The sequence below is a fragment of the Vanacampus margaritifer genome, chromosome 5 (assembly GCF_051991255.1).
Source record: "Vanacampus margaritifer isolate UIUO_Vmar chromosome 5, RoL_Vmar_1.0, whole genome shotgun sequence".
NCBI lineage: Eukaryota > Metazoa > Chordata > Actinopteri > Syngnathiformes > Syngnathidae > Vanacampus > Vanacampus margaritifer.
The window spans coordinates 29,899,542-29,915,013 of record NC_135436.1 but is presented as its reverse complement, the minus strand read 5'-3'; the positions used below and the strand labels follow the sequence as shown (position 1 = coordinate 29,915,013).

Below are 15,472 nucleotides of genomic sequence, written 5' to 3'. Positions count from 1 at the left end.
ATAACTTAAGGTCGCCATCTTGTGTATGAGCATGGAAACGAAAGGCATTCAATTTCAATGATATCCAGGGCCCGATAGAACACAATATTATGTCTTATTTATCATCTTTATAATATATTTTTTAAGCCTTTGGTTACTACTATAGTGACTTTTTTGAACCATTGGACTTTTTTTTTTTAGCTTATCTAGTCAGGATTTAACCTACATCCATGAAAATATATGTGGCCAGCACAGTAAAAATATGAATGAAGATTGTTCAATTGAGATGGACAAAACTCAAAATACTGTGTCAAAAATGGTGTTCAAACCGGTGGAACAGCATTTTTATTTTTTGTAACCCGAACACTACAATGGGGTCCAAGACTATCAGTGACGGACGGGGCCACAATGATTTTGGTTTTAAATATTTATCATTATTTGATAAAAAATTTATATAAAAACCTAACCTACTAGCAAGAGCATCTGGCTTAGTGTCACAATAAAAAAGGTTCACATCAAACCATTGAAAAAAAACAGTTATACAATTGGTGTTTATTACATTCATTGCAGCTCTAGTACACTTCACAATAAATAACATTGTGCTTGCTGCTCTGCAATATATATATATATTTTTTGATCGTACTCAAAGAACTGTCACTTTGGCATACTGCAAGTACGTCAAATCAACTGTTGATATTTGACGAGACCACTGTGGGTCTGTGCACATGTAAGCAACACAAGCAGCTGGGATGTGGAACGTTTAAGCATCTTGGCATGCTGGCATTGCCATCCGTCCTCGACCCTCAGCGCGGCGACTTTGTTGTCTCTTTACATGGGGGGGGGGGGGCTGTGTCAATCTTCCTCCCGCAAACTAATCGTTGATAGTGGGCTGTGTGTGGGGTTGTCTTCCTGTGTCGGGGGGGTCTATGGTCAGAAGTCTCTCTCCTGGGAGCAGGAAATAACCATCACCTCACGGCTCTTAAAGTCCCACGCGGCCGTCAGGTGGAATGCCATGTTGGAGAAGACGATCATATACTCGAACAGGGCAAAGAGTGTGTAACCTGGGGGGGCGAAAATGGGCATATGAGGGCAAGTGACATAAACGGTCATCAGAAAATGGAGCAGTCTGCTCATGCAAGTCATTTTGTGCAGAAGCCTCAACGGAATGAGACATACCCCGCATGCATGCAGGCGGCAGGCACACTGTTACTTTTCAACAATTGAAACGTCTCCAAATCTGGGGAGAGTCGCACTCCTTCCTGGAGGAGCGGCGTGTTCGCAATCACATGTCAAGCCGTGATTGGATGGAAGTCATGATCAAGAAAACCATGCCAGGTCCTGGCAGTGAAACGTGCGCGTCTCCATTTTCGGTGGCAACAATTTGGGTTACAAATACTGTATGTATGATATACTGATGTCAAACTTACTCCCTGCCTCACAGTACAAGTTATGTTTGATGTAGAAGAATCCAGCGCAGGCGCAGAAGCAAAAGTTGAGGATCAACAAACGCACCTTCCAGTGATGGGATTTGGCATCCTGGGAATCATTAAGAAAAAAATCTTCTCATCATCAGAGTTGAGCGTGCATTGAAAAGCGAGCATTGAATCAAAATGTTTGCACTTGGATCAGAATGCCCCTAGTTTGTATACAGTGCAATACTGTACACGGCTGTCTTATTAACAAGCGTGCTCACGAAACTAAACGTGCGCAGTGACGAGTGGCTAACCTCGGGATTCAATGAATACTTCTTGACGGCCTTCCACAGATAACACGTTACCAGCATGTAGACGAAGGAGCTGAGAATGAACAGGATGAAACCATTCGCGTGGATGACTAAAACGGAAAGGGAAGGTTACACTTGCGATTCAGGGGACACCTTCAAACATTTGCCGAGTCATCGAGTACTCACAGATGGTCTCGCTGGACGACACGTAGGTGAGCAGCAGCAGGCCGAGGTTCTCGAAGATGGAGAAGGCCAGGCTAATGTAGGCCAGCGAGCTCTGGGGCGGGCGGGCGCTGAAGCGCAACTTGTAGAACTTGAAGTAGGTGAAGGCCACCAGCAAGCGGGGCGCCGAGTGCAGGCCCACGCACAAGCGCCAGATGTGGCGCTCGGGGCTCAGGTTGATGGAAGCGCTGACGGACGGCAGGTAGTTGGGAACCTGACAACATTTGGCCAGGAGAGCAAAATGAGCCGCACAAATATAGACGCCATTTACACGCGGGTTTTCTTGTCTTGGGTCTGCATCGGGGTTACAATAATAGTGTGGGATTTTTCATTAGTTAGCTTTTATTGCTTCCAATTTTTTTTCGGTTTTAATTCGTTTTTTGAGCAAATTTGTTTTTATGTGTCATTTTAGTTTAATTTATATTACTTTTAGTATGCCGGCAGAGTTCTTTGCACTGATGTTTACTGTGGTCTTTCAGCAGGGTAACAAGATGGCGTCCATATGTCATGTGACCAGCTGGTAAACTGCTGGTCACATGACATATGGACGCCATCTTGTTACTCTGCTGCAACAAAGTTGGCCAAACTCTATCAATGGCTCTGCCATTAGAGAAACAGCTCCTCCTAGTGGCGAAACATAAAAGCACAGGTAGACTTCAACAGCTGTTACAATTAGTTTGATGAAAGGACATTTTCGCTACAATTAGTGTTAAGTTTCATAAACGTTACTAAAGCATTTTTGTTTTATTTTATTTTTTTCATTTACAATAATGCATTTTCAATTTTAGCTTGACATCTTTTGTTAGCTTTCATTAACTAGAATGTACGTTTATCATGACTTATCGTTTGTAAATATTCCGTTCGGCTTGTGAATTGTTAAAGATGCATTTGTCGATCATCTATTTTATAAACAAACGTCACCCACTGTTCAAGATATTCACACACACACACTTTAGGAACATGGACGTGAATGTTTGACGTCGTGTGCAATGAGTGTATGTTGTCATGCTATGTGTTCTGTCAAGCGCTTGGTGACAGCTGCACTACAGCCTGTAAGTCAAGTTGAGATGTGAGGAAATGCCCGTCCGTCCGTCCGGGAGGGAGGCAGTGTTGCTGTCTCACGTTTTACTTTAAAAAAAGATATATTGGAAATTGAAAAATGGACAATTTCGGTCGTATTTTGTTTCCTGCCTTGTCTTAAAGAAATACGTAGCAGAAGATCCGATAAAGGCTCATTTCCAGGTAAAATGTTATTTCACAAATGTTTTTCTTAATTTTTATTTTACAAAATATTAAATAAGTGAAATACTGTATCTTATTTGACCATCCAACCTGGCAGTGTGTTCTGGTGGAGTCCTCGAAGTGAAAGAAGGACGAGATGAGGACGCAGCTGACGAGGCCCAGCAGCGGAAGGCAGCCGATGCCTAGGGCGCACGCCCTGAACGACACACGGATGACCAGAGGCCTCTCGTCGCCCAAAATCATATTACTTCCCACTTGCTGATCCTGCAACCCAAAGCGAAAGAAGACTGAAAGAAAGCACACACTATAACGCTGCTGAGCAAGAATGTGAATTAGTGTGAACCCTTTGGGTGGGAAAAACGTGCGTAAAGCCAAAACAAGAGGAAGCAACCCCCAATCTCGTTGCTAAGATAACAACTCGGCAAGTAAATTTGTCTTCAATGCATTTATTTCGCGTATCCTCTTTTAGAACTAGTGTTTTTTTTTCCAAGAAAAAGAATCTGGACAATTTCATGCTCCCAATATCGAGTAGGGATGTAACGATAACGGCAATATTGTGATAGGTCCTCAATTTACGAACGATGGGTTATGAGAGGTTGTTTGTAAGTCGAATCACATTACAGTTAAAGCTACTGAACGTAGACTATTCCATTTCGAATCGCTACTGCCACATGCTGACGAAAAATGAAACTGCACATACACTTCTTCCCATACACACCGTGCACATTATATCACATCTGCAGACAGGGCGCAGGAAAATCGAACCCGAATCCAGTCTAAAAACTATTGGCCAGAGGCTTGCAGGAGTACCCATTGTGAACAGCTAAGGTGTTAATCTACTAATTAGAAGCCATTTCAGTCATAAATGGTCAAATAAAAAGCTTACTGTAAAATTATTTTTGGGGAAAAAATTCCATATTGCAGCTTTAAAGTTAAACTTTATGAAATTATTTAAAAAATAAAAATATTTAAAAATAAAAATGATAGTGAAAAATCTAAAACATAAATATAATGTATACATAATATATACAAAAATAATCATACATAATAATATATATATGTAAATATAAAAAATATAGTGTATGAATTAAATAAATTCATTAATTTATTATATTTCAATATTATTTTTAATGTATTTCTAATATTTGGTGTATGAAGAGTGCGTGTGCTGGCTCCTGTGCCGTGTAGCAAAGGACATTGAGGTAGAGAAATTGCGCAAATGTTGCGGTGCTGCCAGGCGGGTTTGTGGCAGAGAAAGGAACTACAGTATAGTACCGTACCATAATGTATGATGTGTGACGGAAACCTCGTAATCGAATCACTTTTCAGGAGACCGTTAACGTTGCATCGTCACAGAGACACACTTTAGATTGTTCAATAATTTGTACAAAAAACAACAACCCACATGCACGTGTGGACTGACCAATAGTAGAGATTTGTGAAAAAATATGAACAAAATGTTGACATGCGAAGTTTCGGCTCAACGCCAGCGATATGAACACGCCGCCTGATCACAAACACAATATCTCGTCAAAAACAAGGCATTGGCTTCAGACTAGAACTGTGAAACGATGTAATTTGATTTGTGAGGATTATTTTGATTTCAAAACGTGACGAAATGTCGTTTGCCTATTATAACAATCTGCCTGGTATGGATGCTAGGGAAAAGCAATACAACAGGCCGTTTTCTTTACATCTTGTGAAGGAAGCATTTACATTGCTGAAATATCAGAAATGCCCAGATGTGAAGGATCAATCATCTCCGCCAAGCATCATTTTACAGCTTTGCGGGTGTACCCAATAATAATGACTAAGTGGAGATGGCGTCCTTGCAGGGCCGAAAACATGTCGACACACAATAACATGTTACTCACTGATGAGACTGTCACGGATATGGAGAGGTCAGCCTGCTGGAGCGCGGGAGATTAGTGGCACAAAATGAGCGACGTGCAAGCGCGGTGTGGATGCAGGCGCGTACCAACACACACGCTAACTACGGCAACTACACTAGAACAAAATACCTTCATATGCCTGCGCGATATTGCGCGTTCGTAAACCTATATTTACAAAACTTAGATTCTTGATGAATTTTAAAGTAACCAAGGAACTTTGGATCTTGTACGTTTTAAAGATGAACATATGCGTTTGTTGACCTATGTCGTTGCCGTAGTTAGCGAGCCAAAATGGCCGATCTTCTGCGCATGCGCGTCAAAGATCGTGCAGGGGTCACAGCTCGTCCCTTGACAGCGGTCTCCATCCTGCAGCAATCCACTCTTCTGCCGGGAGGAGGCGATCATGGCCCGATGGCGCTCTCCGTGGTGCTGGAGCGGGAAAAACCCCGGACGTGTAATGACGTACTCGTGTGATGCTCCGCCTCCCCAGGCTTCCCTGGTCCACACACAGTCAAGGACGGAGCATTGCGCACACAGCGTGCTTATTTTGCTTTTCCCATTACATGATTATTTAATTATTGTGTGTCTGGAATACTGTACTTGAAATGGCCGTGGATGTAGTGTCGACCACTCATAACAGCATGAAACGATCGCAAATGAAATGTTTCTTGTGCTTGTTTGTATGTGTCTCAGTGCTGCCAGGTAAGATTTTTATTTTTATTTTGTGCGCGGAGTCTTGTTTTTATTTTATAAGTCTGCAATTGCTAGGTGATTTCGCCAATTGTTTTTGATAGCTTGAAAAAATATTTCTGTTATAAGAACATGCATTAGGAACACTCAAAATTCATTTTCAAAAAGTGTAGTTTTTTTATGTGTTAGTTCACAAACTGCTATTTTTAGTCATTTAATAATTCAACTATTTAAAATAGCAATTTGCAGTGATGTGTGCACACACTCGCACTTTATCACAGGGCTGGTCTGTCCTACAGCCTACAGGTGCTGTAGGGTCTATAAAATGGTTGCTCCATGTACAATTTATACCTTGTGGATGCTGATTGTCTTCCATGCAATTGCGGCAGCCAGCTGTTTGGGATTCCACTGCCATCATAATCCTTGTGTGTGTGTGTGTGTCACTGTGTAACCTGCTTTGTAGGCTTTTTCTGCATCACGAAACATCTGGCACCAGAATCCAAATGTTTTAATCCGCCTCCAGCTAACACACGGTCTACTTGTATCAAATAACACAGTCAACATCCCAAAAGACCACAAAACATGTTCTTGCCTCCTGTGTTGGTGTAAAACATTTTACACTTACGTCAATGAATGTGACTGCGGGTTTTTAATAGCAGATTTGGATCATGATCTCCTCGCAAAGCCGTCATGGCGAGGGACAATCCATCCTGATGAGGCCTCAGCCCACAATCTGCCACGTCTGAACCACCTGATTCAATAAACCGCAGCAAAAAGTGAAGTGAAGTACAAATACAGTGTCAGGAAATAAAAGTCGTTATCACCTGTTCTAAGATGAACCCTCGAGGTGGGGAACTCCAGTCCAAACCGAAATTGCCAATTTTAGGACTTTCCACAATAACTTTGGACTTGCTAGATTCGACTGAAAATGAACATTTAAAAGTCCCACCTCTGGTCTATCATGTGATCATAAAACCGTTTTTAAAAACATTTGCGTGTCGGACAAGTGTGAAAGTAAGCCAAATACTGTTCACAGGGATGTGATTTGACCAAAGTGAAATTATCTGAAAATTTAGCCGGGGGTCTGGGGGCCGATGGCACCCAGCTAGGTCCAGGGCAGTGCCCTGGTGGGGGGACATGGGGGGCAATGCCCCCCGGAGCTCATGGGTTTTCCGTGTTTTTAAGTACTTTCAATGCACTCACATGACAAAGAAATAGACAAAACAACAGCATAAATTTTCAATGTATATTGAACTATCCCATATAAAATGGCAGTTTTAGTCAACTCAAAATCAGTCACATTCAAAAACATTGGACTGCCTTTGCTTTTAAAAACTATCACTGAGAATATCATCACATCTAACTAATGTGATTACTAAGTTAACACATAAATAATGTTGAAGAGTTCAAATTTCATGAACAAATAATTGTATCATGACCAAATGAAAAGTAACTCAAATTAGAGCATACCACAAATGTCTTTGTTATAGCAGAAGATGTTATCTGTCGGAGTCATGTGCATACACAATGAACTACTACTACTACAAAAAATAAAAAAAAATAAAAAAAAATAAAAATAAAAAAAAATCTGAATTTTTTTTTTTGGGGGGGGGGGGGGAGATAAAAAAAGCGGAATTCCGCAAATTAGCGGAAAAATCACATCCCTGTGTTCATTTTGATACCATTAAAACTTTGACCAAGCAGGAAGTAAACTAAAAACTGACCATGCAAGTGTTAAAAACAAAAACTAGTTGTAATATTAGCATTTGGCTAACTAATAACACTAACTAGGTAGCTGCCATATGTGCTGTCACTTAGCTACGTAGTTAAGTACTAGCTTTTCAAAGGTTGTTTTAACATACACCAAATCAAGGCCTGATGCAACTTGCACCATTCTCCCTCCCCCACTTTGGGACAAAATGAGACATGATGAAGGGGCATTATGGGGCAAAAATGCTACATAGTTGGACATGATCAGACACAATGAGGAAAAAACAACTAGCTAGCTGGTAGCAACTAATAATAGCATTTGGCTAACTAATAACGCTAACTAGGTAGCTGCCATATGTGCTGTCACTTAGCTACGTAGTTAAGTACTAGCTTTTCAAAGGTTGTTTTAACATACACCAAATCAAGGCCTGATGCAACTTGCACCCCCCACACCCATTTATTAATGTATGGAATGAAAAAGTAGATGGTATGGGACTGAATGAAACTACATGAGACACAATAGGGGACATTATGGAACCAAAAAGGGAATAAAAAGGGGACATTTTGGGACTTCATGGAACCAAATAAGTCCTTCCACAGAAAGTGTGGGGTGTTCGTCATTCCACGTTATCCTGCGCTCTTCCATGTCCACAGTCTTCCAATGCGCCCACAGCAGATTTGCGCAGAAGCTCCTCAACGACCTGTTTGACAACTACACAAGCGCTCTGAGGCCGGTGGAGGACACCGACGCCATCCTTAACGTCACCCTGCAGGTGACGCTCTCGCAAATCATCGACATGGTAAAACACTTCAATCATAAGGATTTGGTTGTTGGTATTTCGTTGAATAAATAGTGAATGTGTTGGTTCTGCATATTTTGATTGATTAAATCATTCTTAAGGCTCTTTTTTTGCAAACCGGGCCGGTATTTGTTTTATATGAGTTTCCCCAGATTTCCACACAATAAGTCAGATATGGTAATAATAATAAACAGTATCATGTGTATAATGATTTCTTATTCAGGACATCCTTTTTTTTTTTTTAGAGTATTGTGATTGTGTGTGGCAATGTTATGAAGTAAACCGTTTAGAAAATCTTTTTTAAACAATCACGATTTCATGACATTTATGCAGTTCGTATTTCACATGCACAACTTTTGGGGCGATTTACGGTAATCTTAATTTAGATTGTGCAACTTTTGAAGAAATTCTAGGAGTCATATTTTAACCTGCTGAACTTTTTGGGGATTTATAATATTTTTGGGTTTTCTATGCTCAACTGTTAGGGATTTACAGTAATTTTATTTTAACCCATGCAAGCGGGGCAATACTAGATTAGAATGGAGAATTAGTTAGACTAGAGGATTTACTGTATTCTTAGTTTTAACTGCACAACTTTTTTTTCTTTTTTTTTTTTTTTACAGTGGTCATAATTTAAACTGCACAACATTTGGGAGGTTCATGGTACATATTTTAATTTTAGCCAGTTTTTTACAGTCTTATTTTGTCTATGCAACTTTTAGGGGATTTAAAGTAGTTTTATCATTAAGAGAATACATTTAATTTGTACATTTTACAGCAAGAATACTGTCAAAACCCAATTTTGACAGTATTCTTGCTGTAAAATGTAAACAATTTGAAGGATTTAAAGAGTTGTACTTAAGCCTATCCTGCTTATTATTATTATTATTATGGCAAATATATATTTTGACGTGTTAAACCTTTAGGAGATTTACACATTGTTTTACCGAGGGCAACTTTTGGGCTTTTTGCCGTAGTCTTTTTTTACCTCTGCAAATTTCAAGGGATTTGTGAAAGCCTTTTTAGCCAGTACAATTTTGCATCATTTTTTTCATCTGCCTTATTTTACCAAGTGGGATTTACGGCACTTTTATTTGAGTGTATTGTGCTACATTCTAAAGCAATTCATGAAAACGCTGGATGTTTTCCAGGATGAGCGAAACCAAATACTGACGGCCTATTTGTGGATACGACAAGTGTGGCTCGACGCACATCTCAAATGGATTAAGGATGACTACGATGGCCTCGACACCATCCGTATACCTAGCAGTTATGTATGGAGACCCGATATTGTCCTATATAACAAGTAGGTCGGAATGGTGTTGAGTTACCATTGTAAGAACATTCGGTTTAGATGTGAAACGACACAAGCTGGACATTCCTTGAAGACGTTATTCACGGGAGTGTGCAGACCGACATGTCTGTTTCTTATGCGGAAAATAGACAAAGTTGACAATGGGACACTTTTTCTTGAGACTTAACTCGCCTCATCTTTGTCTTACTGGAAAGACATAAAACACAGATGCAAACTGGGGAACGAGCGCAACAAACTGTGGACGTGTCCCTCGGAGGCCGTTCTTGTGTCTTTTCAGTTTTTTGGGGGGAATTCCTATATTACAATTTTTGGGCTATTTACGGTAGACCTGCACAGTTTTTGCTGGACTTAAAAGCTAGTTTTATTTGAACCTGCACAACATTTAGCTGAGTTAATACTTATTTTAACTTGTGCAGCTTTGGGGCTTTTCACAGTAGTCTTACTTCAACCTGCACAACTTTTGGGAAATTTCAGGCCTCATATTTTAACCTTCACAACTTTGGAGGTTAACAGCGGTAATATTTTAACCAGCACAACTTTTGGTGAACCTTTACGGTAGTCTTAAGTCATTCACTCCCAGCCTTTTTCACTGAAGCAACCCCCTTCGCTCCCAGCTGTTTTACTGGATTTTGACAGATTTTGCAAGGACCGCAGAATATTGTGTTCTATTGCTATAGAAACATGGAACCTCAAAAGAAAGACTAGAGTCTCTTCTTTCATCGGAAAAAAAGGTATATATTTCTGCATTTTGCTGCAATTAGCATTAGAATATATGTCATCATTATTACTCACAAATCTGTTTGAAACAGTGGGGAAAAGAGCTTTTTTGCAACATGGCCCTGGATGATCTTATACTCTGCTGCCTCCTGCTGGCCGTTTCATTGCTTTAAGTCACCTCTTCATGTCAGGCTGCATGAAAGCCTGTATGCTCTAGCATAAATACATAAAAAAAAAACGTATAAAAAAAATTTGGGGACCATGGCAATATTTAAAATAGAACATTTTATACGTTTTTGGGGGCAAATAAGTTAAACTGTGCAATGCTTTTACTTGAACCAGCAAAGTTTGGCACGATGGTCGTCCACAACATTTAGAGGATTTCCGGTTATCCTGGACTGGAAGTTGACCTCTAACTTCTCATGACAGGCTTGGGGAATCCAGGTCCAGAAAGTAAAAACCCTGCCACAGATTTGGCCACAGGTGCTTCTACTTAACTGGCAGGTAAACAAGCTCATAGAAGCACCTGTTGAGTAGAAGCACCTGTGACTCAAGTCAAACTGTTTCACGGTTTGTTCTCTCTGGACTTGGATTCCCCAACCCTGAACTTCTAATTTAGGACCCTAGTTGTAGCGCGGTGGTGGGAAAACTTGGTCCTCGAGGGCCGGAGTCCAGCAGATTTTGGAGGTTTCCCTCTTCCAACACAAGCTGATTCCAGTCAACAGGATCAATACCAGGCTTATGCAGAGCTTGCTGATGAGCTGATGATATTATCAGCTGTGTTGGAGAAGGGGAACATCTCAAATCTGCGGGACTCAGGACCGAGTGTTCCCACCCTGGTTCTAGCGCGTTACTCATGAATTCAATAACTCCAATCCACTTCTCCATGCAAAGTTTTTCTGCCTTTCAGTGCCGACGACCACTTCACGGGCCCCATGGACACCAACGTTGTGATCCGCCACGACGGCCAGATCATGTGGGACTCACCGGCGATCACCAAGAGCTCCTGCAAGGTGGACGTGTCCTTCTTTCCCTTTGATGCGCAGCAGTGCAGGTTCACCTACGGTTCGTGGACCTACAACGGCAACCAGCTGGACATCCTGAACGCCATGGAGAGCGCCGACCTGGCCGACCTGGTGGACAATGTGGAGTGGGAAGTCTTGGGTATGCCGGCCAAAAGGAACATCATTTTGTACGGCTGCTGCGCCGAGCCTTACCCCGACATCACCTACACTCTGAAACTCAAAAGGAGGGCGTCCTTCTACGTCTTCAACCTGCTGATACCTTGCGTGATGATCTCGTTCCTGGCTCCGCTGGGCTTCTACCTGCCTGCAGACTCCGGAGAAAAAGTGTCTTTGGGCGTCACCGTGATGCTGGCGCTGACTGTCTTTCAACTGCTGGTCGCAGAGATTATGCCACCGTCGGAGAATGTACCACTCATTGGTAAGGACTCAAGATAAATATGTCATGCGTACAAGGTTACGTTGTGTTGTCACAATGACCGGATGCATCCTTCCATTCCTCCAAGCTGAACTAAAGGATATGGCCCATAGCCTTTCACGCTTAGTACCTCTTCAATACATCCAACATACGTGGTGGTCGAGTGGGTCACATTCCTGCTTTTCAGCTGGAAATCCCCGAACCAAACTCTGGATAAAGGGGAAAGTTGCATCAGGAAGACCACACCGGCATTAAAAAAAATGATCTGTACAAATCAAGAGACTTAAAAATCGGAATCACTGTGGCAATCTTTAAAGGCAGGAATAAAAAGACAATAATAACTAGAGCTGCGAGGAGCTATAAAGGGCCCTCGCCGCCCGGGCCACTTCGGGGTTCTGGCACATTTATTGTAGATTTTTTTTTTTTTTTTTTTTTAATGGCATGATAAACCTTTACGTCTGTTTTTTTGTTTGCCAGGTTTGATGAATGTGTAAAGCTCAATGAGTTTGGTTAATGATAAGAACCCTCAAAAATCAGCTTTGTTTTTTTTTTTTTTTTGGCAAGGAGTTGCCTTAATTGGCCTTTTTTTTTTCTTTTTTAAAGTATGTGTATACATCATTGTATCGTATATATCATCGTTAGTTTTACTCATAGCACAATATTGCTTTTATTGTCCATAGAGAGCACACAAAATAAAAAGTACATATGTACGGATTGGTCTGATGCCACTGAACATTTTGAGGGGTCGAATGTAAAAAAAAAAATAATAATAAAAAATAAATGACTGAGCTAACACACTTACAAAGAGGATCAAGTTAAAGGTAAAGTTCTTTTTTTTTTTTTTTTTTAGATATCTTCAGGTCATGACTATAAACACACATGTGAAGTTTGGGATTTTTTGGAGCATGTACTGTAATCTTGCTGAAACGTACAACAGGGGCTGCTTCATTAAAGATTTCTAGGGGGCGCTAGTGAGTTTTTTTAATTTTGAAATTGCATAATACACTATAAAACACTCATTTCACTGCTCGGGCCCTAATTTAGTTGTCTGAACCTACATACATATTTTTGGGAAGACGTTACCATTGAGAGTCAAACTCAAATTGGGGTTTAGGTTCAGGGTTTACCTCAGTGAAATTACCAACCAGAACTAACCAATGTGAAATGATCTCTCACTAACAGGAAAGTACTACATCGCCACCATGACCATGATCACCGCCTCCACCGCTTTGACCATTTTCATCATGAACATTCACCACTGCGGCCCGGACGCCAAACCCGTCCCCAAGTGGGCCAAAAAGATCATACTGCAGCACATGGCCCGAATGTGCTTTGTTTACGAGGTCGGGGACAACTGCATGGCTCCCCAGTCGGAGAAGCCGGAACCTCCACTGTTGAAGAACCGCAACATGAACGGCTTGGCGGGGGCCTACAGGGACGACGGGACCGTTGGACTGGAGGCAATTGAAAGACAAGACTCGGACGAGCCGATGGGGACGAACCCCACCAATCGCTACAACTCCTGGAAGAACGGCGCCTTTGTCAGCATGGACTACGAAGACTCGAGTGGCGCGAGGAGATGCCGGAAAGGCGGCGTGAGCAACACGGGGGGGTCCCGTGAAGCCCCTTGTGACGAGAGGCTTCTGCTGTTGCCTAATGTGGAGTACATCGCCAACTGCTACAGGGAACAGAGGGCCACTCAAAAGAGGACTGGCGAGTGGAAGAAGGTGGCCAAGGTACTGGACCGTTTCTTCATGTGGTTGTTCTTCATCATGGTCTTCTTCATGAGTCTTCTGATCATGGGCAAAGCCATCTGACACCTCGCTCATTTGTTTTGGGGAGTCATGCGCAACAACAGTGCATTACAAGTGCACCAAATGTTGTTGCCAGTGAACTGAACATATAGAGCAGTATGGAGGTCCAAAAACGGCAAAATTAAAAATAAACCGCTTGCAACGGCAAAGCCCAACCCAAGACACGCTTAGAGCCGCCCCCTCATTTGAATAATATTTCCACCTGACAGAGCGTCTGCAGCATGAAATAAATAAATGTGAGAGCAGAGCGTTTTTATTTATGGATTGATATTTAATTAAATTTATTGTTCCATTTAATTTTTGAATTATATTTTTTATATCCGTTTTTATTTTCACTTTTATTCATTTTTAATTTTGGCAGTTTTGGTCCGCCATTCAGCAGTACCTCCTTTTTACCTCTTTGACTGCCAGACGTTTTCAGAAAAGGGATGCCGTGGGTGCCAGCCGATTTAAGCATTTTTGACTGATCTTTCAAGGTCCATAGAAAATTATGTGTTTGGACTATGGAAACACACATACTACCAAATGAAAGATTGGACTCTCATCTTTCATCAGAAAAAAAAGTTTCTTTCTACCTTATTCCGTTTTTCAGTAATCAACAATAAAAAATGGTTCATTTCACCTCAGTTTTGAAAAAACGTATTTTAACGTCTTTGGCAGTCCTCCATAGGATTTTACTAAACGTTATTTAACGTTTTTGGCAGTCAAAGAGTTACATCATCAATTCTATTATTTGTTCCCTGAAATTATACTCATAGTGCCTTTCAGGCACACTTTCATGGTGTCATTGGACACATTTTCCAGTCTTTTTACCTTCTAACAAAAGGCGCCAAATCTTCCACGTGGTGTATCTGATTCAGATGTTAATAACCTCAAGTAAAAGCTGAAATGTTGATGTCGTCTCATATTCCTATTTTGATGTCAAACCCTAATGTTTGCTGTCTACAGCAAAAATGAAGGAAGGGTTTGCCTTCCCTCGAGATTTTAAACCATTGTATCGCCCTCAAAAAGTGAAAAATAAATCAATAAAAAACATTTCCGAGTGTTCTTGTTCTGAGGAATACAAATAAACACAAGTGCTTTCTAGCGTTGACCTAAATCTCGGGGTCTGTGTTGGCGCCAAAGGATGTGTAGCCAGTGGCTATCAAATCAATTAACGGGACCACTCCGGATCTGTCATGTCCATAGTGGGTCTCACAGGTGACACAATTAGTCCTTTCCAAGGGCCTCAACTGCCCCATTGTGGCCATTTAGTTCCCAAGGACTCTATGTGACCACTTTAATTGATTTAATTAGCGCTAAATATGACCAGAAGTATAAACAAAAAAACTCTCCAGTTCACATTTGATGGATTTTTGATAACTAAATGTACTGTACAGTTTGCGTTGTTAGCTATTTTTATCGTAAATGTGACGTAATGTCAATTATGTATAGTACAGTCTGAATTTAGTCATATGAATGCTTCAAATACATTCTCATTAGTTTAAGATGTTTCATACTTGTTTTTTAAAATGTCTTTTGTTTTCCTCCAGGCTAAACGTGTAAGATTGTTGCTTTACAAAACAAACAAGTGGTCACCTTGAGGGAGTCATTAAAGACTCTTCGCTAACAAATGGCATCTTCATTAGCTAGCAGAGCTTTAAACGAAGCCTTTGGGGAGTAATTACCATGCCAGGCAGTTAATAACAATAACAATATTTGCATCGCTCCCAAAGGAGCTCATTAATAATAAGGTGTTTTGACGGTAATGAGGCCCTCAAGCTGATCGGCTCTAATACTCTTAAGTTGAAAAACTTTGCAAATACAGATTTTATTTGAGTTTACAGCTCAATCCACATTCACTTATAATACGCACAGTTAAAACTAACTATAAATACTGTAGATAAACTACTAACTAAACACTACTCTATCCTCGCCTGACATTGGAA

General features: G+C 41.0%; 2 protein-coding genes across 8 annotated transcripts; one reads left to right on the top strand and one right to left on the bottom strand.

Annotated features, from left to right (window-relative positions):
* Positions 1–511: 511 nt before the first annotated feature.
* LOC144051856 (acyltransferase PGAP2-like) lies at positions 512–12,258 on the bottom strand. Of its 4 annotated transcripts, XM_077565373.1 has the most exons (9): positions 11,766–12,258; positions 11,508–11,684; positions 11,278–11,423; positions 6,374–6,499; positions 3,257–3,430; positions 1,889–2,138; positions 1,706–1,812; positions 1,407–1,515; positions 512–1,040 (listed from the first exon to the last, which is right to left on the bottom strand). In XM_077565373.1, exons 5-9 carry the CDS (start codon positions 3,407–3,409, stop codon positions 910–912), a joined length of 750 nt encoding a protein of 249 aa, XP_077421499.1. In that variant the 5' UTR covers positions 3,410–3,430; positions 6,374–6,499; positions 11,278–11,423; positions 11,508–11,684; positions 11,766–12,258; the 3' UTR covers positions 512–909. The 4 variants fall into 4 exon arrangements, 3 of the variants coding, with proteins under 3 accessions (XP_077421499.1, XP_077421500.1, XP_077421498.1); XM_077565374.1 differs by lacking the exons at positions 11,278–11,423; positions 11,508–11,684; positions 11,766–12,258 and having other exon boundaries at positions 6,374–6,859; XM_077565372.1 differs by lacking the exons at positions 6,374–6,499; positions 11,278–11,423; positions 11,508–11,684; positions 11,766–12,258 and adding an exon at positions 5,041–6,312.
* Positions 5,461–14,579, top strand: LOC144051854 (neuronal acetylcholine receptor subunit alpha-10-like). 4 transcript variants are annotated; one of them, XM_077565369.1, is made up of 5 exons: positions 5,461–5,760; positions 8,113–8,231; positions 9,410–9,564; positions 11,201–11,733; positions 12,913–14,579. In XM_077565369.1, the coding sequence occupies exons 1-5, from the start codon at positions 5,664–5,666 to the stop codon at positions 13,545–13,547; spliced, it is 1,539 nt and encodes a 512-aa protein (XP_077421495.1). In that variant the 5' UTR covers positions 5,461–5,663; the 3' UTR covers positions 13,548–14,579. The 4 variants fall into 4 exon arrangements, with proteins under 4 accessions (XP_077421495.1, XP_077421494.1, XP_077421493.1 ...); XM_077565368.1 differs by having other exon boundaries at positions 8,113–8,258; XM_077565367.1 differs by lacking the exon at positions 5,461–5,760 and having other exon boundaries at positions 7,377–8,231.
* The last annotated feature ends 893 nt before the right edge of the window (positions 14,580–15,472 follow it).